Source organism: Lycium ferocissimum, chromosome 8 (genome assembly GCF_029784015.1).
Source record: "Lycium ferocissimum isolate CSIRO_LF1 chromosome 8, AGI_CSIRO_Lferr_CH_V1, whole genome shotgun sequence".
Classification (NCBI taxonomy): domain Eukaryota; kingdom Viridiplantae; phylum Streptophyta; class Magnoliopsida; order Solanales; family Solanaceae; genus Lycium; species Lycium ferocissimum.
Genome location: NC_081349.1, coordinates 16359999 through 16383842, shown reverse-complemented (window position 1 = coordinate 16383842; position 23844 = coordinate 16359999). Strand labels below are relative to the sequence as shown.

At 36.8% G+C, this 23844-nt stretch overlaps 1 protein-coding gene across 1 annotated transcript; it reads right to left on the bottom strand.

The window, feature by feature from the left end:
- Positions 1–207: 207 nt before the first annotated feature.
- On the bottom strand, positions 208–15263 carry LOC132067365 (AP-1 complex subunit gamma-2-like). The gene is made up of 18 exons (XM_059460568.1): positions 14943–15263; positions 13455–13757; positions 13047–13188; positions 11597–11770; positions 9680–9859; positions 8525–8679; positions 7759–7849; positions 7313–7476; positions 6975–7029; positions 6511–6633; positions 6330–6425; positions 5097–5224; positions 4702–4806; positions 4348–4607; positions 1999–2247; positions 1740–1921; positions 1091–1195; positions 208–816 (listed from the first exon to the last, which is right to left on the bottom strand). Exons 1-18 carry the CDS (start codon positions 14972–14974, stop codon positions 721–723), a joined length of 2640 nt encoding a protein of 879 aa, XP_059316551.1. The 5' UTR covers positions 14975–15263; the 3' UTR covers positions 208–720.
- Positions 15264–23844: the final 8581 nt, after the last annotated feature.

The following is a 23844-nucleotide window of genomic DNA, read 5'->3' as shown; positions in this document are numbered from 1 at the left end:
ACCCCCATAACTGTGGAGGATCTTCTGAAAACGCATTATATTTAGATAATCAGACACGGGTGCAACAATACTTTTTAATGATCTGAGCAACATAGTCTTTCCATGAGAATCAATGGGATAAAGCTCACTCTTTACGCCCCACTTTTTAATAAGTGGGACTCATTTGAAACCAAGAACCAAGAATATAAAGAAGAAAGCATAAGAAGGTACCAAAAAATTGAGAAGCCTCACACCAAAATCAAAATGGATCCCAATTACATATGGAACAATAGGTCGTTGATGGTGGATAAAATTAAAAGCAGCACATTTTATATAACTTCAAAAAAAGAAATGTCTAAATTATAGCCAAGTTCCCAACTCAACCTATATTACAATTCTTGAATTCAATTACTCAAAAATCTAGAACAAATGAGACTTACATATATCAAAACTTTTAACAAGGAATCCAGCAAGGTCTCCTGTATGTGCCTCAAAGGCAAAATCTGACTTCCACAATGGCATACTTAGGTATCAGATCATAATGTACACTGGCCATCTCTAAAGGTACAAAAGGTGAGGCATCCGAGCAATTCCTCAAGTAAAGCCACTTGATATTCAACCAGCACATGCTACGTCTCCCAGAACAATTTAACAAATTGCACGAGAAAGTACAAACAACGAGCTGAAGCTTCCTCATGACAAAAGCTCTCGCAAACCATACTCCTATAGGGTTATCCGACCTCACAAATCACGAGGAAAATTGTTTACTTGGCCTTGTTCCAATACATCCTTATCATTCACCTTATAAGCTATCCGTATGCGCATGACAAGGGATTTCTGGGGAATGAGGAAAATGTTAGATAGCTGTCGCTATAAGCCAAAACTGCAGAGGGTGACAGTGTTCGCAGGCTATAAATAGTTAGGTGGTCTATAAACTTGCACTGAGAAAAGTACTTCGATGCTAAGGAATTTGTGGATGACGGATGTGCACTCATATTGCAAAAATAAAAGAGGATATAAAAAAGTGTTTATTTTTACAGCCAGGTTCACAAAAGAGTGATCATGCAAAATGCTAGAAGGTGATCGGTCATCAAATGGAGAATTCACATACCTTGCCATGTTGGCTGTTTGTGAGTTTCAACTTTTGCGTGATTGATCCGTTACTATTTGCAGGTAGCATATTACCACTTGCTGGATCCAAGTGCAGTTGAAGAAACTGCACCAAAATGACAAAATAAGCATCGTTGAGAGCTGATGAACATAGTACATGACTTAAAATTAGATTGGTTAAAGTTATCCCAAGTAAAATAATTACAAACAACAGTTGCAGTCGTTGAAGGAATAGGTAAGCAAATACGACCAAATTACTCTCTGAAAAAGATGTCTTAAAGAACATCAAAGAAGTGATTGTAATTTCCTAGAAAAGCACCCAACCTATCACTAAAACTTTCAGCTTCAGAAGTCTCAGCCATGAAGATATCACTTTGGCAAGATTGCCCTGCCCTCACCTGGGTTTAGATCATTTCATGATTTTTCCACTTGGATTGCAACTACTATTTTCTATTGAAAGAATAAAGAAAACTGACAGATCAAAAATGATTTTACCAAAAAATTGATTTAGAAGCATCACAGATGGTGCAAGCTCGGGAAAGGAAATTGAACTGTTCATATCATAAACCCAATCATTCTATGCCAACTCTTCTTCCCAAGTGAGGGAAAAAAAAAGAGAGAGAGAGAGAGAAAAAAGAGAGGACAATTACCTTTGGAACTGCAGCTTGGAAAATAAAGTTTGTGAGAACTTCTTGTGACTTGTTTGTAAAACTAGCCTCAATAAGTGTTGTCTGTGGGTTTCCGGGCTGCTTTGAGAAGTTGAACGTTAATTTTAAGGAGCTGCTCTCAAATGCAACCATTGATGGATATGCTGGACCATTGCCTTCTGTAACTGAAAAAAGAAATACGTGTCAACTTTGAAGAAGCATTAGACAATAACCACGGTTAAGGCACAGATAGAGACTGCACCAGCAATTGGTGGGCTGGAAGGGAACCCATTCAATAAATCCAACATAGGAGAACTTCCAGCTGTAGTAGAGACTTGAACTGAAGGAGCAGAAGGTGAGGACATTCTATCTAGTAGATCCACCGGACTTTTAGTGTCAAAATTGGAGGGTGACGCCTGAGTTGTAGATGGGCTACCATTAGCAGGTGGTGTTCCAATTGACAGAAGATCCAGTAACACATCGGTGCCACTCTTTTGGGCTTGATTCGTACCTGAAATTCAAGAAGCAGAATGAGAATAACTGCAAGCTCGTGAATTACTTTTCCCCTCTCTCCTTTTCTTTCCTTGTTTACTGGTGATGGTCTTGGGAAAACAAGTTGGTGGGCTGCCTAACTCAAATCTTTTTCTTCTTTGATAAGGTAATATAAAGGTTGCCTAACTCAATCTAGTTTTACGGTAGAATAAAAATCTTAAAGTTTAAATAGAACTTCAATACTCCCCTAACGTTAACCAAAGATATCATGTAGGAAGAAAATTTTTAAAGACAGTACAGTTATGAGACACAAATTGTTCCACATCTGGAATGTTAAATTCAGGTATTCAACTTATTGTGCTCCTATTCCACAACTTACTAGCGAAAACTTTTTCTCACACACAAATTCGACTTGAACAGTGAAATTCAGGGATTCAAGTTACTGCGCTTCCATTCTACAATTTACTAGCGTAACTTTTTCACACACAATTGAACTTAACAAACAGTCTTGATAAAAAATTTTAAAATAAAAATTGGACTTATTAAACAGTAATTCAAAGTGCTTGTTGTTGTTTTTGTTGCATTAAACATGGACATATGCACTAAGGAAAATTACATAAAAATCACTTGTATATGAGGACGGACTAGGTCCCAGGGACCAAAACATTTTTCTACTTCCCACAAGCCCAACCGATCAATTTATAAGAAACATAAAGGGGTCCTTTGGGTGGAAAGATACCAAAGATAATACCAACATAAAATACTCCATAAGATAATACTATGTTTGGTTAGAAGGACAAGAAAAAAAGAAGTAGTATCTGTCCGTGCACCTCGACTAATTCCACGGGGTACCTGCTACCTCCCACCAACACATGCACCAGGCAACTCTATCTACTAAGGCTTGGGTAGATGTGGAGAAATCACCAAGTATTTTTGCCTCCGCTGGAATTTGAACCCGAGAACTCATGGTTCTCAACCCACTTCATTGACCACTAGGCCTTGGTGCTTTATTCTTAATATCATGGAAGTAACTGGGTAATGCCAAGGATTTCTATGGAGCTACAACAGGACTGGTTCTTCAACGGAATGGGAAAGGCAAAAGTGAAACCTGGAACTCAATTCCCTCTGCTATTTGGTGGATCATTTGGAAAGAAAGGAGTGCAAGAATTTTTTTAAAGCAAAACTGAATTTGTAATTAGCATTAAGTACACATTTATCTCTTTCTGTTCTTTTGGTGTAACATGAATATTGCAAAAATATGGATGGCATGATAGAATCTTTGGCTCTTAACACTTGCAGCAGTGATGATCTGCTCCCTCTGTATATACCTTTACAATACTTTATTGTTGCTGGATTTTTGATGAAGTAACCTTTAGCGATAACAAAAAATAAAATAAAAACTGAGGGGCTTGCCTTGGTAGATCTTGAATCGCTAAAATGATAACCACAGTCCACAGGATCTATCTAAGAATAGCTAGTTAGTCCCTTGACCAAAAGAACTCCTACTTCCCCTTTCAGTCAATTCCAAATATTGTTCACTTTCCGTGAAAGAAAACATTCGTAAATTTTACATTTATATTAAAGCAGTTAGGTTAGGTCTTCTATTTCCTCACTCAATGTTTTCTTTATTCTGTTCTCCAGAAAAGAAAAGAAAAATTTGTAACCCTCACATGTTTCTTCTTTTGAATTGGGTGACCACTTCATTGAAAGCTTAAACTATTAGAGTGGCAACACTTCCAATTATTTATAATAGGTTTTCAACATGCCCCCCATGTCCGAACCCTACCTCTTTTTCTGGACCAAACACATAGAAATTCTTTTTGATGGTGGTACAACTAGAATCCAAGATCTCCTCCTGCTCTGATGACAAAAATTAAATAACTTTATTTTCAATATTTCTCTTCATAGTCATGCTGATTCAAGTGACTCCAAAAAGGGAGGAATGAGTAGAAGAAACCATAGGTATAAGGTTTAATTAGACGGTGGTTCTTGTTTGTACTAAGAATGGTCCAGGATGCATAATTAATATGGTACAGGAGAAGATAGAAGTATAAAGAAATCAGAATTATAAATGCGAACATTCGGAAGAACTCATGCAATGGTACATAGCAACACTAACCTGATTGTGAAGACACTGGCGCCAGATCAACACCAAGAAGATCCTGAAGAAAGTCACCACCAGAAGAGCTAGGTGCAGGAACATCATCTGAACTAAGATCAAGTAAGTCAACAAGAGGGGCAGCACTGGGCTTGGCAACTCCATTTGGAAGATTAACTGATACTCCTTGAGATGTTGACACAGCTGCTGGCACAGCACCACCCTTCCTTCCGCTGTGGGTTGCTTCATCAAGAATTGGCATTCTTTCTACAAGTGAAGGCCTGAAAACATACATCCATGGGATCAGCAACTACTACGAGTGAGCTACAACAAAAGTAAAGGCATCGACAACCTTCTATATGAAGTTAAACGAACCTGATATTCTGATGCCTGTCAATTATCGAGTTAAATTCAATAGCTCTCTGCTGCAGTTCAAGCACAAAGCTCCCTTTGTGCTGAACAATGATGTCATTTATCCGCCTACACCAAATCGGATATTTACACATTACTCACTTATCCTGAAGAGTTCATTTGACAGTTTCTTACTCTTTGAGAGGCCATAAATGCATCATCTCAAAAAAAAAAAAAAAAAAAAAAAAAAAAAGATTAAACATGTAAAAAAGGAAAATACCATGAGTGGGCTGGTGCGTAGATTTTTTTTAATATTATTTTAATATCAATGGTCGCATGTCCCGTAATGGAAAGAGACCTCCATAAAACGCAACATGACAGAAAATCAACTAAACAGCTGAATGAAAAAGAACACATACTGTGAACAAGATGGAAAGCGACTCGACAGCTTCAACAAAGCAATCAAACACATCGCCCGAGTAGTGAGATCAAATGAATGGCTCTTAAAGGAAGTCTCCACAACATCCACAGCATCAGATTCTGTTACCTGCTCCAAAGAACTATATCAGAGAACCTAGAAGTAGACAATTCCAATGCAGAAATGACTAAAATGCTGATGGCATGTGTCTATCTCCAAGAATCTTCACAGTTATTTTTAAATGAAACATGGTGAAATGGAGCAATTGGATAGTCGGGACTCATGCAGCTGACCCCAACTGGTATGACAATGCGGTGCAACTATTGTAGTTTATAGGTCAAGTCAAACTATAAACTATTACAACTTGTTTAGCAGCATCTATCATTTCATTTTCGAAATCACACCTGTACTTCGTTGGGTGCATTTGAATCTGCAGACAACAAAATTACTCGTCACAGTTCATCATCCTTAACTTCATGTCAACATGCATGGAGTGGAGAGTTTTCCCAAGTTTTATGATTGCATTAGTTGCACCACATTACGTTGAAATACTATTAGAAAATATGTGCTATAGCTCATACAAAGAATTAAACAATGCTGAAATTTGTGGAATTAGTAAAATTCCAAAGAAACAACATAAACAAATGAGACAATGTTAGGTTGAGGGCTTGTCCATTTTCTTCCTTCCCTCCTTTTTTTTTTTTTTTTGGACGTGAGGGGTTTTTAGGAAATGGAAGCTTTGTTTATTACTTTATTGTTTCTTTTCGTCTGAACAATTTATTTTTTCCAACTTCAGTGCTTGGTAGAAATACCAGACTGGTTCACCCATCATGATTCGAATTCATAAGACGTGCCTAGCACATATCTCATGTCGCACCACCTTTGTCAATTGAACTAGAACTCTATGGGCAGAAACTTGTATAATACATGGAATTTGCTTTTACACCAATTACCATAATCAATCCAATTGTAAGTTCATTAGTAACCACCTCCCAAAAAAAAAAAACAATTAGGAAACTCCAGAGCTACCCAACATGGTCTTTGTCAATGGTACATGGAGAATTGTGCTTAAGTGATAGAAAAATTGAGTGAGACACTTCATTTATTAGAGTATGTTGGAAAATAAATAAGAGGCTGGCTGCCAAGTAATATGATGCAGAATCATTAAGGGAAAAAAATGTGATGGGAAAGATCAAAATTAGTAGAAGATAACTGTTCAGAAGCATAAACTCACGGTCAGTGGTTCTTCAATATCAAGCCTTCCAGCGTCATTTACTAACATGTCACCGTATTCTCCAATGCACCAAACCGCAACTCGAACCAGAGTTTCCTAACAAGAAAAATCATCAAATTGTAGAAACAATCAGGACCATAAGGAGAAAAGGAAAAAGGAGATCTAGGCAATCTTGAAGTACCTGTTCCCCTGTTGCTTGCACTGCTCTGTATAGAGACCGTACTGCATAACCATGGAGGTTGGAAGCATTTGTAATCACCACAATCAGAGAATGCCACACCTCATCCTTCACATCGGTTCCAGCCTATTGCAACAGTAGACAGATCAGTACTCTTTAAGAAAGAACAAAAGAAAGAATACACCCATAAAAACTTAAGCTTTTAGATGAGGCGGTCCACACTATTCAACGTGGTATTCAAGTAAGCATAGGTCTAAGTTTGAGTCTAGCTCGCTGCCACCCATGTAAAAGGTTCTTCCAGGTGCTTAAACCAAGAAAAAGATTAGCCCCTCATGTGAGTAGGCGACTCACTATCCTAAAAGATAACTTATGTTGATTAATTAACAGAAAGACCATATGGCCTACAAACAGTCTTAAACTCAAAGCAAAAGATCATAATACAAAGAAATATATCAGTTTATGCATACCTCAGAGAGAACCTTGAGCATCTGATCAATGTACCAAATTTTCTCAGGTGAGAACCTAGAGCACCATAAGCAGTTGTAAGTAGGAGATGCATTTGAAGAAGTCTTGGAAGAGAACAAACAATGCAGTTGTTTGGGAAAGTTATCTAATCATACTACAACACATGAACCCCCGCTTCTCCTGGGGAGACAACCAGAAAAATCAAGAGAAACAAAAACATGGAAAGAACAAATGAATGAACAGAAAACACATATCCTCAGTCATATTAAGAAGAAAAAGCATTCTGCGAATTCTAAGAATCAAAAGCATAGTTCTCATAACTATTTTCAGTATTACTTACTTTTCCACAATGGAACAGATTTTGGCAGTGAGATCTCCCCTAAACTCCGGATCACTTGCTTCTAGATATTCTATTAACTCCTTCGTCATAGGCTTCACATTGCTTTCATTTACTAAGAGATACACAAGTTCAACGGCTCTTTTACGAATTGATGGATCGGAATCCTGAAAATTAAAAAAGCCACAGGTTGCTGCATGTTTGATCAATGGAACATCAGGGAATAGTAAAACACTAGTTTAACCGAAGAAGTCGCATAATCTGACATGTAGAAATGACATTATCAATCTGTGGAAGCACATGCGATACATGTTCTGGGTAGGGATGTGATTTAAGATTCTGCTGTAGATATATTTGACTGGAGGTACTTTACACATCAAAGGTATAGAAGAATGAGGATGAAGAAGTGGAAAGACTAAGAGGAAGAATAGAATGTAACGGTCAAATACCTTCACACATTCCAAAATTGTTGTCCGATGCCTCTGCACTGCTTGACTATCTACAGCTAAAGCTTTCATCAACATGTTAAGTGCAACATACCTGAAATAATTGGACCTAACCAGTATTAAAAAGGAACCCATGCTAACAGGACAATAACAATAAAATCATACAATATATCTAACGGTGCAAAAATCATATAGAGAAGTGGAAAGAAACCCCTCCCCTTCTATAGCTTCGAAAGGGAAAAGGTAAAAACAAAGAAATAAACAGGCCAACTCTATTCAGAATGTGGGGCAGCCTCAGAGGCACGCCAAAGATTTATCACAGTACTAAATTCTGTGAAGATAGGCAGTTAACAGGGTGCATTTTCTCATTCCAAAAAAAAAAAAAAAAAAAAAAAAAAAAGAGACACATGTATGTCACACCAAACAAGGGAGTACAAAGACAATGATAGAATTTCTGACCACCAATTAAGACGTAGAACACTATAGTACAAGAATACCCTATAGATTGAAGGCACGCAGCAAGTGAAGGCAAAACATACACAACTTAATTGCAAAATACATACAAGATCAATATGGGTTGGACAAAGAAGTGCCACATAGTGAATGCAGATAGCTTTTTCTAACAACTGAGTTGTGTTTTGATTAAACAACTTCTAAAGTGCATGACAACACTGGCCATCACTCCAGGACCCAAAAGATAAAGTCACTCGAATAAGATAATCCCAAGATATTGTGGGTAAAATATGCAAAAAGAAAGAATGAGAATGACCTGATATTGTTATCACGGTTCGATAAAAATCTTCCCAAAATATTAATAGCAAGCACCCTCAAGCCGCCATTATCTTCGACGCTCATGATAGCTGCAACACATTCATAAAGAATAGCATTGCCTGCATTTTTGTTTGATTCAGTTTTTGTTGCCACCTAGATAAGATTTCAGACTTGTTAGAGAAATATATATTTCATCATACAGTATAACCTTCTTAAGGGTTGAAATATGACCAGAGAAACTGCTATTTACTCATAAAATACATTTTACATAATTATATACTTTGCTGTGGTAGTAAGCACAGAACAAGCACTTGGAGGAAAGAAAGAAAGGGATTCTCGTCGCTGTGTTGCGTAAGATTATAGACCCATTCAGGCACATTCTCATATCCTTGTGAATATTCTCACATTGTTGCATACCTATCAAAGAGAATTTCTCATTTTGTTTCATGTTTTTAACAAAAGCCTTTTTGATAAAACTCAAGTAAGCAATCCATTCAAAATTTGAAGAGTTTCAACCAAAAAAAAAAAAAAAAAAAAAAAAAACCAATTTTTTGGAAGAAGTTTTTAACCAAACACCAAAAAGAAAAAACCAAACACCAAAAAGAAAAGTTTATTTTATCTGTTCTTACAAAAGATGAAAAAAATCTTTCTAGTGTTTTGTTGGAAAACAGCTTTTGCAAATAATTGAAAAGAAAAATTCAAAACAAGTTTTTAAAAATGTTGAAGCAAACGTCAAATGTATTCAGATTTTTGGGGCCAAGGATCACCTAAAGCCTTTGGCGTAACAAAGTTCCAAAAGAGGAGAAGCTAAGCCCAAACCTAGAGGAGAATAATTCTGCCAGTTGACATTGATCACGGCGGAACGCGGAAGAAAACAAAAGAGTCTATGTTACTAAAAAGACAATTCCAAGCCTGTAATACTCAGTACACAAACTAATCTTACTCCTCCTTCTGTATTCATAGAGTAATCTGTTAACAAAATATCATATACGCTAAGAAAAACCTCTCTGCCAGACAATAGTTCTGTAAGGCAAGATTTGAAATGAACTACCAAAATATTGACAAAAATGACTATCAGGAGACATTCAGAAAACTTTAAGACTAACAACTCCAGGATATGATACACATCAAGATGCAAAGAGGTGCGACAAACCTGAGCGAGAATATCATTCATAGCATCACTGGCATCGGCATCATCTTGCCCCAAAGCACGCAAGAGCCTAAGCAATCTTATTTGGAGGAAAGGATCTGTAATGCCAGAAACGTCATACTCAGGCGCATATGGACTGTTTGCGAGATCCCTAGTAAGTTTGACTAAACCATCCGTGCATTTCTAGAACCACACATGAAAAAAAAAAATATTGCCACGTCAAATACAAGATAAAGATTATTAATACCAAAATAGAAGATAAATTTTGTGACTCTGGAATTTATCAAAATTCAAAAATCTGCTCCACCATGTGTAGGTGCAGCTTACACCAACACTGTTTTGGTTAAAAGGAGGCTGGAAGAAGTACAATGGGGATGTAGCTCTTTGATTACATCATTTAAATGAGTATTTGTGGCTCACTTCCGGTTGTTTTGTATGATAGGAAGAGAATTTTGTCCTTTAAGAGGTTGAAATAGCTGACGCAGAAAGCTTGAATAAGCTCCCCATAACCCCAACTTTAACCTCCCAAGAAACAAAGAATCTGTTTCTCATACCTCCTCTTTTACTTCCCATATTCCATACCTTCTCTTCCACTACGATGAAACATAGTGTTTGTTAAGGCCCAGTTTTGCAGGTTTAGTCATTTCTCATGTAGAACATCAAAAAATGTCTAGATGCACAAAGAAAGAACCAAAATCGGAAGGGTGATAGACATCCTAATAACAAGCACTCTTCAAAGACAGGCGAGGTATAATTCAGCTTTAGTTTTAATGGTCACATAAAATCAACACTTCTCTTAGGAAGAAGAGTAAAGTTCTCTTGGAAGCAGTAGCTTGAGCTGTCAATACTTCCTCAGGCACCTCCAAAAATGTTTAAGCAAGATCAAAAGTTAAAAGGGAAGGAAGGTGATGGAGGAAATGGAGGGAGTACCAAGGACAGATAAGCTCCCAAACCTTCACTCTAGTTGCAAATTTGGGAAACAGAAGAGAAATTAAAAAGAGCATAAATTAGAGAGAAACTAGAAAAATAAGAAAAGTAGAACAAAATAAAAAAGTACCTTTGGTTGGTGGAAAGAAAATTTAAACACAAAACTCATCATTGTTTCCGGGAGAAATATTTTCGGGCTCAACAGCAAGATGTGGTCCTCCAAACCCACTTTCCATTAGCTTTCCATTTTCCACACCGAACGAAAGAAAATCTTCTAAAACTTTTTCTTCCACTCTCCTTTCCCGTCACTTCTCTCCTTTCCTAGGCATTGGTCATGACACTCACACATCACTTCACCACCTACATGTACTATTCGATGCTACCCTCCTTTTCTAGAGAGAGCTCATGACCCATGGGTGATGGGGCGCATGTCTTATCCTGTGGGTTGGGTTTCAGGAAACTAGATATGCTTTTCAGTGGATATATCCGATAGCAACTAAATCATATCTATACTCCACAGGGGCGGAGCCAGGTAATGGTTAGGGGGTTCACCAGAACCCTCTTCGGCGAAAACTTATCCTTGTATGTAATTATTTTTTATGTATATATGGTAGATGTTGAACTCCCTTAGCTTCTTCGTTTGTCTACTATTTTATATTTTTGAACCCCATTCGTAAAAATCCTGGCTCCGCCACGGACTCCAGATAGTGAAAGTATAGTCAGAGAAAATGACCAGCTGTTTTACGCAGTCATAGTCCACATGTTGTAAACCAGTTGCTCAATATTAAATAAAGAAATAAATTAAATTCTCGATCTGCATCACAGCACAAAGTCGCAAAAACAAAATGAGAATACAATCCACTTTCCTATTTTTACTTATCCAAAATGGAAAGGGAGGGGACTATCAAAGCAACAAAATCCAGTGACACAAAAAAATAATTAAGATATTCCTCAAGAAGTATCAACAAATAAAGCTATCAGTGGTTGACTTACCTGTCTGAAATATTCAAGAGCCTCTGTACTAACTTTACATAGATCTATACAAAGCTGGACACCAGTAATGAGAACTCCATGGTGCTTCTCACTTAACAAGGCAGCTGCTGGGTTTATAAAATTTTCGGCAAGATCAGGGACCTTCTTTATAATTCTTATAGAGCAAAGCGCTGCCTACAGGAGACCGAAGTAGAGTGAATACAATGATAAAAGCAACCATTCACAAGTTTAGCACAAAAGAAACATCAGATATCTACCGAGTTAAATTTGGTTGAAGTTGAAAAGAGAGTATTCGAAGTTAAAATTTGAAAAAAAATATTTGAACAGGTTTCGCTGTTTTGTGCAAACAACAACATGCACAATTAAGTGAGTCTTTTCCAAAAGGAGACCCAAAGAAAAAAAGGCAGAGCCAGCGACAAGAATGAAGCCCCAAGTATAGAGTTCACATGTAAACTCTAAATGAGTTAATCATGGAAAGAAACACATAGATGTACAATGATATAAAAAGAAGAAATGCTAACAGCAACTCCTTTTGTTTTGTTGGATAAGTCAAATAATCTCATCGATAGAAGTTAAACACAAAGACGATGTCAAAAAGATGTACACATGTATGACTCAACCCAAATCAACCAAATTTGTCTAGCTATCTATACAATATGGTATTCACTCCTTACACCAAAAGTACAAACAAGAGTTAGGGTTTTAACGATTTCTGCATAAATCTTGGTATTTTGGAAAAATCTTCTGTTCTTTCATTCCAATGCTAACAGAAGCTGTTTAAAAATAATGTGTTCTATAAAGTTCTATCAAGCAATAACAACTTTACTCGACTAGGGAGTCAAATTTCCATTCAGTAATTCATGCCAAAACATAAAGTCATGGCTAGGATTATCAGCTGCCACCTCCTTTAGTTCCCAATTCCTACATGTACGTTCATGTAATTTCTGCAAAAGGACAATACAATTTCACCAACTAAGACACAAAGGTCGAAGGACTTAATTGCAAAGCCTGATCTCAAAAATCTACTAAACCAGCCACCCCTCCTCCGAAAACAACATCCTAATGTTGAGCTAGCCTGCTTTCTTTGACATTATATCCTGAAACTGTAAAGTAACTTTATAAGAGAATTATACACACATTCCTTCTCGTATATGCAAAGAGACTATCTCAATTCTCAAAGACGCCATGTTCAACATTGAGCCAATCACCAATACCAAATTTTCCACACTTACGTACTCATTACTCAATGTATTCTCTTTTTCTTTTAATTCCCCTCCATCTCTATTGATGGACCTTGATTAAATATAGTTCTTTAAATGAGTTCTTGTAGAAAAAAGTTACTGTTGGCCAAAAATCCCATAAGAATTCCAGTTTAAGTAATGGGAAAGAAATTTGATAACATAGATAATATTCAAAAACTCTAGCCATTAGGAAGAGATATGAGACTTACCTTCTTTCGGACATTAGGATCTCTAAACTTTAGCAACCGTTCAACTTCTGGTGCAAGGTCACGAGCCATTTCTGCAGAACCAATATTCCCTAACGCACAAAGAGCAAGTCCAACAATATATTGATTGGTGTGGTTAAGATCCCTACTCAAAAGTTAAGGTATATGAGTTTAACTGTGAACTTGATATTTAAATTAAACAGAGCAACAACAGCTGTTACCAGTAAAAGTTCTATAAATCAAAGAGCAATAGCCTAATCAAAAAGTGCTTTTGGGGAAAAAAGGGAAAAAGAAAAAAAGAAAGAAGACCTTCTCCAGTATTTCGTTCTCCGTATATCCCTTTTAATCTGGTTTCAATGCACATATAAAGAGACTTTGAAGAGGAAAAAATGAAACACAACAAAAGGATACTGCTTTATCGAATTGGTAACCAACATTAGAACTTCTTGTCTTTCGTCAAGCAGCAACATTAGGCCAAGATATCCTATTCTTTTCTCTGGAAATCCTGGAGAAGCAATCAGCTTCAAGCATTCCATTTGACCAAAGTGTGTAGGATAACCCAGCATGTGAATGAACATTAGTTTTGCAAGGTTACGATGTCTATAGTCTTGATCATTTTCACTGATTGCAGCTCTGATAGCAGCACACTCTTTTCTTACTACACCCCGCTCCTCTGCCGCAGTTTTGCAAGCACGGATAGCCCGAATCATGTCCCTGCATTGGACCAATAAGTGCATATAAATTTCTATTATAAGCTCTTATTATCTCATGACATATACATCATCAGTTAACCTAAAAGGAATTCTGATAGGGAAACTTGGGAACCACCCACATTTCTTTCTGTGATAGTGAGTTTAGAAGGGAGCAAAAATTCAATTTGGATTGTCCTTATGACAATTTCGATTCTTCTTCTATCCTCAATCACTGTTTTAATTCCCGCCTCTTTAAGTGATTCTTAGGCGTTAAAGTTACATGGAACTCATGAAAATCTTTAAACATTTCCAATAATTGGTTGATTGCTACCAGCAAGGGTAGCTCAGTTGGTTGAGCATGGGGCTTTCATAATGTTGGTCTCAGGTTCGAAAACCCCTGCCTACGATAGCAGGGATTTTGCCTTCTGGGTCGAGCTCGTCGCACCGGGCTTGCCTAGTGCGGGTTATCTCTCCTGTGTGGTTTGCGAGCTATTGTACAGGAGCAGGGTTTGTCCTGTGCGCACCCAAAGGGTAGCGCGGCTGCGGGTTCCCTTGTCAAAAAAAAAAATAAAAAAAAATTGGTTGATTGCTCATGGAGCATGTTAAACTAGTGACAATCTTCATAAGAAGGGGGGTCACTATTTGTAGCAGATGTCCACTTTGTGGAAGGCAAAATGAGGACAATAACCATCTTTTCATTCACTGCTCATACACCAAGCAATTCTGGAATCTCTTTTTCATCATTACGGGATTTAACTGGATAATGCAAAAGACAAAAGTGAAAACTTGGAACTCAATCCTTTGTGCCATCTGGTGGACAATCTGGAATGAAAGGAATACAAGGTAGGCAAACCGTGACTACGCCTCAATCCTAACTAATTCAGGTAACCTATTCTAAGTTATCTGAACCTAGCGGTTCTCAATGTTCTCTACTGAGCTAGTTACAAATATATGATTATTAATTAATATAGTTTCTTTTTTGCGACAATACTCAACTACCTAATAATCTGCTACTCTACTTCTCGACCTCCAAAACTCCTATCTAATCTAAGGTCATGTCATGATTCAAATACTCAAAAGCAACTTTTGACAAAATTCAAAAACCAAAAATGAAAAACAGAGAATTGAGCAAAATATGAATGACCCAAAGATAAGAGGTGATCCAATTATAACAAATACTACAATTAATTAAAAATGAGTTACAAACCTAAGACGCGTGCCAGACGAAAAGGGATTCATGATTGGAAACTTCGATCAGATCCACCTCTACAGATTCTTCAACTGTTTTCTATTCAACCCCACAATCATAAAAAAGACTAATTTAGAAAGCTCATAAAAATTTGTTTATGTGACATTAAGATTGGAGAAATGAGAATTGAAGGATCTGAGGAGGAACAAGTGGGGTTCTTGGGAGAGGTTTGGATCTGGAAATGGAAAGAAAAAAAAAAGAATCAAGAACAGGAGAGAGAAGAGAAAGAACGTAACAGAGTGGAAAATTATATGTCTGCAAATTAATGGAGTATGTTTTTGTTTTGGTTCAAACAAATTAATTTTTTAGTATAGCATTATGTTTTTCCTTTCCGTTGATGGTGAAAAAAAACACAACAAACCTATCATTTTTCTTTGAGTTTTATAACTATCCACTGTTTTCTTTTAGGCTTAATGAGTCAGCCCCGTGAAGGTCTTTCTTTAAGTTTTGTTCGTATTGAACCTAAATTCGTCCATTAAATATAATCTAACTCATATAGTATTTCACCTTTAATGTAGCAACATGCTAATATATATTTTAATTTAATGTAGCAGCATATCACAGTCAAATAATCAATGACACTATATGATATGCAATGATATAAAATGCAATGCAATGCCTATTCCATCTCCGGTATACGTACGTTCGAACATTAACCAATCATGACCCATGAGGGACTTGCGATGTCCATATACCAACCCGGTATCCTTACATCTCTCAGATCACATCGAGTCTTAGCCATTTTAGGCTTTCAATCGCAATACTTAGCCCCGTAGGCTCCAAATCACAATACCCAGCCTTAGGCCCACATTACCTGTCATATAACTAATCTGGCGCACAATACCATCATTACTCCATCCGGAATCATTTCCCATCGGACCTTTCACGAGTATTCTCAAATGCGCATGAGATACTATAATAAGATTGAATATGACATACAACACAATAAGCAATCAAGCTAAGCAATAAAGACTCAATCTTTAGCTCTTTTCCACTCTCTAAACGAGTATTCAAGAGTGATGAGAACACATAATCACAATGAGACATGTAATAAGCATAAAAGCAGTAAATAAGGGACCTCATATCCCAATCATAGGCACAAATCAATCTATGTTATCAGCTAGTGCCCAAAGCATGGCATTCAGACCGGACTATACAATAGAAATTACACAAATACCCTTATCATGTCACTGGTATTCGATACAAGGGGTTGTTACCTTATAAGTATCGGAACCCCTATCGTTACCCTATTGTCCCCTCTTATTAGTCCAATTTTAACCAACCATGATGCTTAAGTTAAGGTCATAGTCTCAACATGCCTGGAATCGAAGTCCGAAGATCACAACGATGCCTTGCCCTTTCGTAGAGCCTCCAAATGCTCCCAATCTGTTAAAAAACAGGTTATATGTAAGAATACGAGTCAATCGATACCCATATATCCCTACAAAGGATTCAGGTCTAGAAAGTCAACCCCAAAACCCCATTCTAAACCTCGAAGGTCAAAATCCTAATTTCGTAGGAAAATTGGGTTCAATAAGATCAAATTATTATTCTGGGAAGTCATACAAATTCAATAATGCCCATATTAGTATACTTTAAATCCGAACCCTAAAAGTCACACAAAATAGGCCACGAAGGGCAAAATGGGAAATTCATTCCATAATTAGTCTACCCTTGATTTATAGCATCTATAGCTCAAAAATCAATCAAATCCAATATCAATTTCATGCTCAATTGAAGAAAATCTTAGTTCAAGCCTAAGGTTCATAAACCCCCAATTTCCCCAATCCTAATCATGATTTCTAGTATGAAAATCCTTAATAATCCGTGATAAAATTGAAATACATAGAAATATGAAGATTAGGAACTTACCCAATGGACGAATCTTGCTAAACCTTAGAAAATCTCTTTAACCCGAGCTCCCAAATGCCAAACATGTGAATAAGAAGCCTAATCTCGAATTAGGGAATTTATTATGTTTTTGCCTAGCGATATGCGCAAAAGCACCTAAATCATTGCACCTGTGGGCCCCCTTCGGGGCCCCAAACCTCACAGGTGCGAGGTCCACTTACCACGTCACTATGTCGCAGATGCGACCCAAGTGCGCAAAAGTGGCCCGCTCATGCGAAAAAATCCACGCAGAAGCGGCTCAAGGACGACTCACCCCTTTCTAGCACCTGCAGCCCACCACGCGTAGGTGTGGCCTCGCAGGTGCGAGCCTAGTCTCGCAAAAGCGAAACACTAGAACCAGCAAAATTTGCATTGTTCCAAACTTCGATTTAACACTCGAAACTCATTTGGAACCTCTCGAACATGAACCAAACATGCAACCCACTCCTAAAATACGATACGAACTGACTCGCACACTCGGAATCTCTAAAAGAGATCATCTTGATCCGGTCAACACCAAACGCCTTAAAACTAGGTTTCCAACCCAAAAGACCAAAATCTCCCCCAGTTCCTTGGGAACCGAACCAACTACTCAACCAAGTCATAATCGACATTCCGGACCTAATGGAATCCACCAAATTACCAAAAAAAATCATTTACCCCGATTTTGACGTTGGCCAACCCAACGCTTATGAAATTCCAAAAATTCCATTTTCTCACCCAAATCACATCTGAATGTCTCGGGAATCGCGCCACCCATCCCACAAGTCAAATATGCTCTAATGAAGCTAGGGGAAAGGTCAACAAGGGTAAAATAGTCAAATAGTCAAATAGTCAAAATGACCTAATGGGTCGTTACAGTCCTAGCTTTGGATCCATAAGTATATCTTCCAAGAGAAAGAAAGGGGACCTCATTCTCCATTAACATAGCACCAATCTTGAGCTCACAAGAAATATCATAAGCACTCTATTTTCCTTCTAGTTCATGTCACTTTAGTGCTTTACTTTATGTCATTTACATTATTGCTTTTAACTATTTTTTGTTTTAACCATAAGAGAAGGGATTCATCCAATACGATTTGCTTGTCTTTAATCCCTTTTAAATAAATTTAATCATTATCCTAAATTAATGAATTTAACGATAAACAACAATTAAGGTATGAAACTCGTGAAAAGTGATAGTTCAAATAAGTTTTTGACCATTACCTTTTTAATTTATGATTAATTAATACGTTATCACTTCTTTAAATTACTTTGATAAATTTACCTGATTTAATATAAACACACAATACACGTAAATAAATTTACCTGGTTTAATATAAACACGCTATACACATAAATATTTACGATCTGATGCTTGTGCAATTTCCTGTTTATACATTAATTTTTGCTTTTGGTTAACATGAATGGAGACGACAGTATAATAGCACTGGAATTCTAGCCCTTTGTGTTTTTCCTTTTCTTTTTATTATTTTTACAATTTAAAATTACTATTCCTTATGTCTTGTTTTATTTGAAATTATTATTAATTGGATAGTTAAATAAAACAAAATTTAACCGTAATATTCTCAGCAAATTTATAGCTATTTTGAATCATCATTATGTTGATTATATATTTTTTGTGTAACTTTCATTTAAATAATTTTAAAAATATTTTTTTGAATTCACATTGAAAATTACTCCTCGGCCAAATTGCGATAGAGGAAAGATTTGTCATGGGAGTACTAGTTAATCTCTGAACTAGAGACAAAAAAATTGTGAGAAGTGATTGTTTGTGAATATTGTTAGATTGCACGACCTACTTCCTATCCTATGGGTAAGCAATTTTCGCCTAAGGATGGAACACGTTACTGTACCTGTTCTATGCTAGCGTCTGTGCGGAATAATAAACTGCATGTAAGTAAAGGACTCACGCTATTTACGTGGAAACCACCCAACTCAAAAGGTGATAAAAACCACGAATTACGGGCCTGTAGGATTTCCCTAACAACTTCACTACAACTGAGCCAACTGCAGATTTTGTTACATACTCTACAGTCTAATCCCTACAACACCCCTTGCTACCCAAACTCTAACTAGCAAGCTATCTCCAAGTAGTAAACTCCTACTTGAAGTTACGATATTTGTATCTACTCAAATGTTTCTATAATAAGCTGATAAAGATATAACTCGATAAACCAAACCTACTACGCAAATCTAGACTTCAGAATTGGGAAACATTATTCAATAAAACAACTCCATCGATCCTTCTATGTGTAATGGGGACACAACGTCGGATTCTTGAATATTATTGGATATATCTTCTTCACTCAATATTCTAAATTCTCTCTGTGGGTGCACAAACTTCTTCTTGGAAAGACCTGGGTATTTATAACACTATGATCCGCAGATCGGTTGAACACAAAACCATTTCCTAGTCGGTCAATAACACGCACGTAGGTTTTGTGTTGTACTTGGATTCTTGCCTTGTTGAGTAGGCTTCTTTTCCTTGTAGAAGGCTTACTAATCCCTACAAATATGGCAAGGAATCTTTCATACTTGATGGTCGAGTTCTTTCCATAATTCTGCAAATCCTAGTTGTTGTAGGACTTGTCCTGGAACATGTTCACGAACCTGTTTCATCCACCTAGTTCGTCTGCCTCTGAATCTCTGCACTGTGTGAGACAGAGGCGAATCTAGGATTTAAATTCTAGGGGTTCAACATCTTAAATTTTAGCACTAAACCATTATATTTCTAAAGTTATGGGTTCATATCTACTATTTATTATAATTTTATTAAATTTTTACACATAAGTTTATACCACGAGTCGAAAGTTTGGGGTTCAATTGAACCCCAAGTTACAGTGCTCCATCCGCGTCTGGTGTGAGATAGAACATGTTCATGTACACATTCCACCAATCTCTTTCATTCTTCATCTGCCGTTGAACTGCTTCTGAGATCTTGGCTGGAACATGTTGACAAACATGTTTCTATAACTGTAAACTCTATGTCTGCAACTGGTCGACTTCACATCTAATCACTTTAAGCTTCTTCATACAATGTCTTCGCTTCTAGGTCATTCATCCACTGCACCTGATGACCTGTGATTAGGGGTGTTCTTAAAACTATACCAAATCAAAGATAATACATATCCATCGATTTGCCTGTAGTCGGTTTGGTTCGGCTTGGGTCGGATTTTTGGTTTTTAAGAAAACTAACGTTATTTCCCTCTTTCATGGTTTTTCCCTACAATCAAGAGAGATTTTTTTGTTCTTTTTCAACGTATAATTCGTTATTACCCTTTTATTGTGATAGCTATAACATTCTTGGATTATGAAGAAAATGACTTAGGATTTATAAGTTTTACTTAAGTGAATAAAGTTATAAGAAATATAAAAAATAAATATAGATAAATTTCATAGTTGTTTCTTTGAATAAAAAGAGTTTGAATCATGGATTTCTTTTTAGAAATAGGCTTAAGGTATAAAGTTCATTAGCCTATCAGAGATAAATAATTTTTTTATCGAAAAAGTATACAAATTATTTAAAAGTATTTATAAAAATTAATATATTGTGTGTGTCTATATATATATATATATATATATATATATATATTCATAAAAATTGTGTATAAAATTTGTCGGTTTGGTTCAGTTTGCTTTTAGTAAAACAAAAATCAAATCAAATATTATCGTTTTTTTTTTAATGTTAAATCAAACCAAACCCAACCCAAATAAATATCGGTTGTATTAATCGATTTGGTTCAGTCTTCGGTTCGGATCGGTCTTTAACCAAAATGTGAACACCCCTACCTGTGATCATTCCTCCTATGCATCTGATGACTCTTTGGTATAGAACTTATTTTGCATACTTGTTCTATTTCTTCAATAAACTGCTTCTTTCGCTGAGTCATCTACTCTCCCTTTGTTGCCTTGTTCGTTTCTATTCATATATGATTCATGTTATACATTGAACATCTCTGTGCCAATGCTAGGACATCTTCTTCACCTCTTTAACTGTGCTTTGTTTGCTTATCTGTATCTGATGGAACATGTTAGTGGACCTGATTCTTGTGTATTGACCGCCTCTTTCGATCGATCAAGTCTTTGTACTAGTTCTATGTCCATTGCATTCTTGCTCATTTAGACATTGCACTTTGTGTTTGGAACTTCTGCTTCCTTCATCCAGATGTCTAGCTTTGTTCAATCATTCTTACATATTCTCATATGTATCAAGACCTGATTTGTTTTCTTCATAGTATCATGGTCAATGATTGTTCATCTTTTGTTAATCATCAAACTCATATATGCACTCTTCTAGCTAATGCCAACAAATTCCACATTTTTTATGATGACAAACTCTCTGTCTTTTCTGTGCTTATTGCACCATGTTTCAACCTGTTCCAAACACTCACAGCTTCGACTTGACTTTAAATTTAATCATGTTAGCATATAAGTCATACACAGATTGTGGTATCATTAAAGTCATAACACATTTCAATCTTCCCCTTTTGGCATCATTAAAAAGTTAATCCCAAATTATGGTTAGAAGTATTCAACTCATAGTCACTGAGGCTATTGCATATAAACAAATAAGAACATTTACTTGTTCAGTCAAGAAAATATTCATGTCATATAATTTTAGGCACAAATTAGTTAGATATGCAATATATTTTTCATGTCAACGAGTACAATTCTGGTCCCTTGGTTACAACCAAAGACAACAGATCATAGGAATTAGACTCTAAAATTTGTACTGGAGTTCTAGCTACTAGGGTGACTTTGGTTGGAGGATCTGATTGACTCCAGTTTCTTTTTAGCTTCGAGATCTCCTTCGTCATCCATGTTTTCCCCCCAAGAAGACCTACCATTTTTTTCCATCGGTTTTGCCCGTGAGGATCAAGATCCAGATTGTAATTCTTTTCTTGATAGTGAGGGGTTCTATTTCTGGTTCAACCTTCCATACTTCTTCATGAACCCTTACATCTCCATAGCTCCTTTTTCATAATAGCTCAGATGGATCCTTTTTTAAATGAGCTTATATCAATGATTTTCTCCATTTTATCCCTTATTTTGGGATTTTTCACTTATTCCCCCCGTTTATGGGCTCCACCCAATGTTCTTTCCTCCTTCATCTTTCCAGTTGGGAAAATCATTTGGTCATCAGGGAAAGGTGTATTTGTAAGGGTAAGGTGAGGTACATTTTCTGATTTGGAGGGATCAAGGGAGTGTGATGAGGTGGGAGACTGATCAGAGATTGAGAAGTATTTGCACATCTTGTTTTCATTCGCTCCAAGGTAAGAGAGATGGGATGATATTTGTGAGGTGAGGGTGAGTTTATATCGATTTATGTAGAAATTTGATCGGGTAGATGAAAAGTCCTCTTTTTTAGGAAGAGCATGATTTGATTTTGGTTGTCTTTTCAAGGCTATCATCATGACTCACTTTTTCTTCTTTCAATGTACTCCTTAGATAGCTAATCGTGACTTGGGTAAATGAAACATGTTGTTTAAGTTGCTCCATGATCTGAGTATATAATTGACTGCAGGGAAAAGAACATACCTGAAGCATATTTACAATCTTTAATTTGAGACCTGCTTTTGTGACAGTCATCATGCTTAGACATTGCAAGATCATGAACCCACCCTCCCTATTTAATTTTGAGGGATAAATGTGCAGCTTTGCTCAATCCCAGTGCTAGCATAATCTTATTTTTATAAGCCTGGTGGGAACCTTTCATTATTGTAGTTCGTATGCACATGATCACATAGTTTTCTTTTGCCATAAACGGGTCCTCCGGTTTTACTCCCTGGTTTTTAGCACTTCATCTCTTGTGTGTACAACACCTATTCCTGTTTGACCATCTTCTCTTAAACAGAGGAACAGGTTCCTGAACTTGTTTCATGCACGTTCCTCTTATCTGATTGCCTTTCTCATTTTGATAACCTTCCTTTCTGCAGAACCTTCTTCCTTCTATCTTGAGAGTGAGCAGAATTATTAAAGTTTTCCTTCCTTCATATATTGAGCAATCACTATTCATAAGCCATTGTAACTTGCTCTTCTGCTCCCTTTTTCTGCAAAAATAATTAAGAGTTGGTTTTGGTCACCCATGCACGCTTGGGTCCCTCTCCTTCATCCTTTCGATGGATCAGCTCTTCCTTTGTCCACTTAGGCAATACCCATGTAATGTTGTTGCTAATATTTATTACATTCTTCATGATGCTTGTGGCATTATTCTTCGTAATCTTTAGGTTTTTCAGCTCAAGGCTCATATTTACAGGGCATTCAAATTTGCAGTGCCCCATTTTACCACACAGGGTGCATAATGCTTTTTTTGATACTTGAGGCTCGGTCATCCCATAAAATCCCAATCTTATAGGAATGTTGTGTGTTTGACTCGTGAAATTTGAAAGCAATTGAGAAGCTTGTGTCCATCGATTTTGCTCTTTCCAGATCATGCTCCTTTTGTAGTAGTCTTGAGCTGATGTTCTTGGTTTTTTCTTATTCTAGGGTCAGCTCTCTTTTTACTCTCTTTATCTTAGACTCGACCCCTAGTTGCTTTTTAATTCACGCTTTCCTGATATAAGCGTCAGCCTCAGAATGTCAAATTGAAGACCCAAAATAGATGAATTAAGTTGGACAACATGTTTCTTCAACAGCTGATTCTCCTTTTCGGCTTTGCTTTTGCTGACCTAACTATTCAATAATTGATCTTTCAAGCTTATAAGCACACCAAATGACTTATTTCTCCTTGTGCTCATCTCATCAAACTCAACAGTTCAATTTTTTTATAGAGGACTTTAATTCATCTTCTGATATCCTATCTATTTTGTCTTGAGCCCGTGCGTACTTTCTTTGATGTATTCCTCCACGTCTAATTCTGGAAGATCATCAGCCATGAGTGCAGTGTGATCAACCTCATCTTCTGAGTCATTATCAGATCCCTAGACTGCTACCATTGCCTTAGTTGATTCCCTGCTCTTGCTGGCTT

Excerpts from the sequence above, each read along its gene's own strand:
- LOC132067365 (XM_059460568.1), bottom strand. The coding sequence starts at position 14,974 with ATGAATCCCTTTTCGTCTGGCACGCGTCTTAG. Across the intron at positions 13,758-14,942 it reads TCGTCTGGCACGCGTCTTAG|GGACATGATTCGGGCTATCC; the intron begins GTTTGTAACTCA and ends GGTCCAATGCAG. Across the intron at positions 7,850-8,524 it reads AACCGTGATAACAATATCAG|GTATGTTGCACTTAACATGT; the intron begins GTCATTCTCATT and ends CAATTATTTCAG.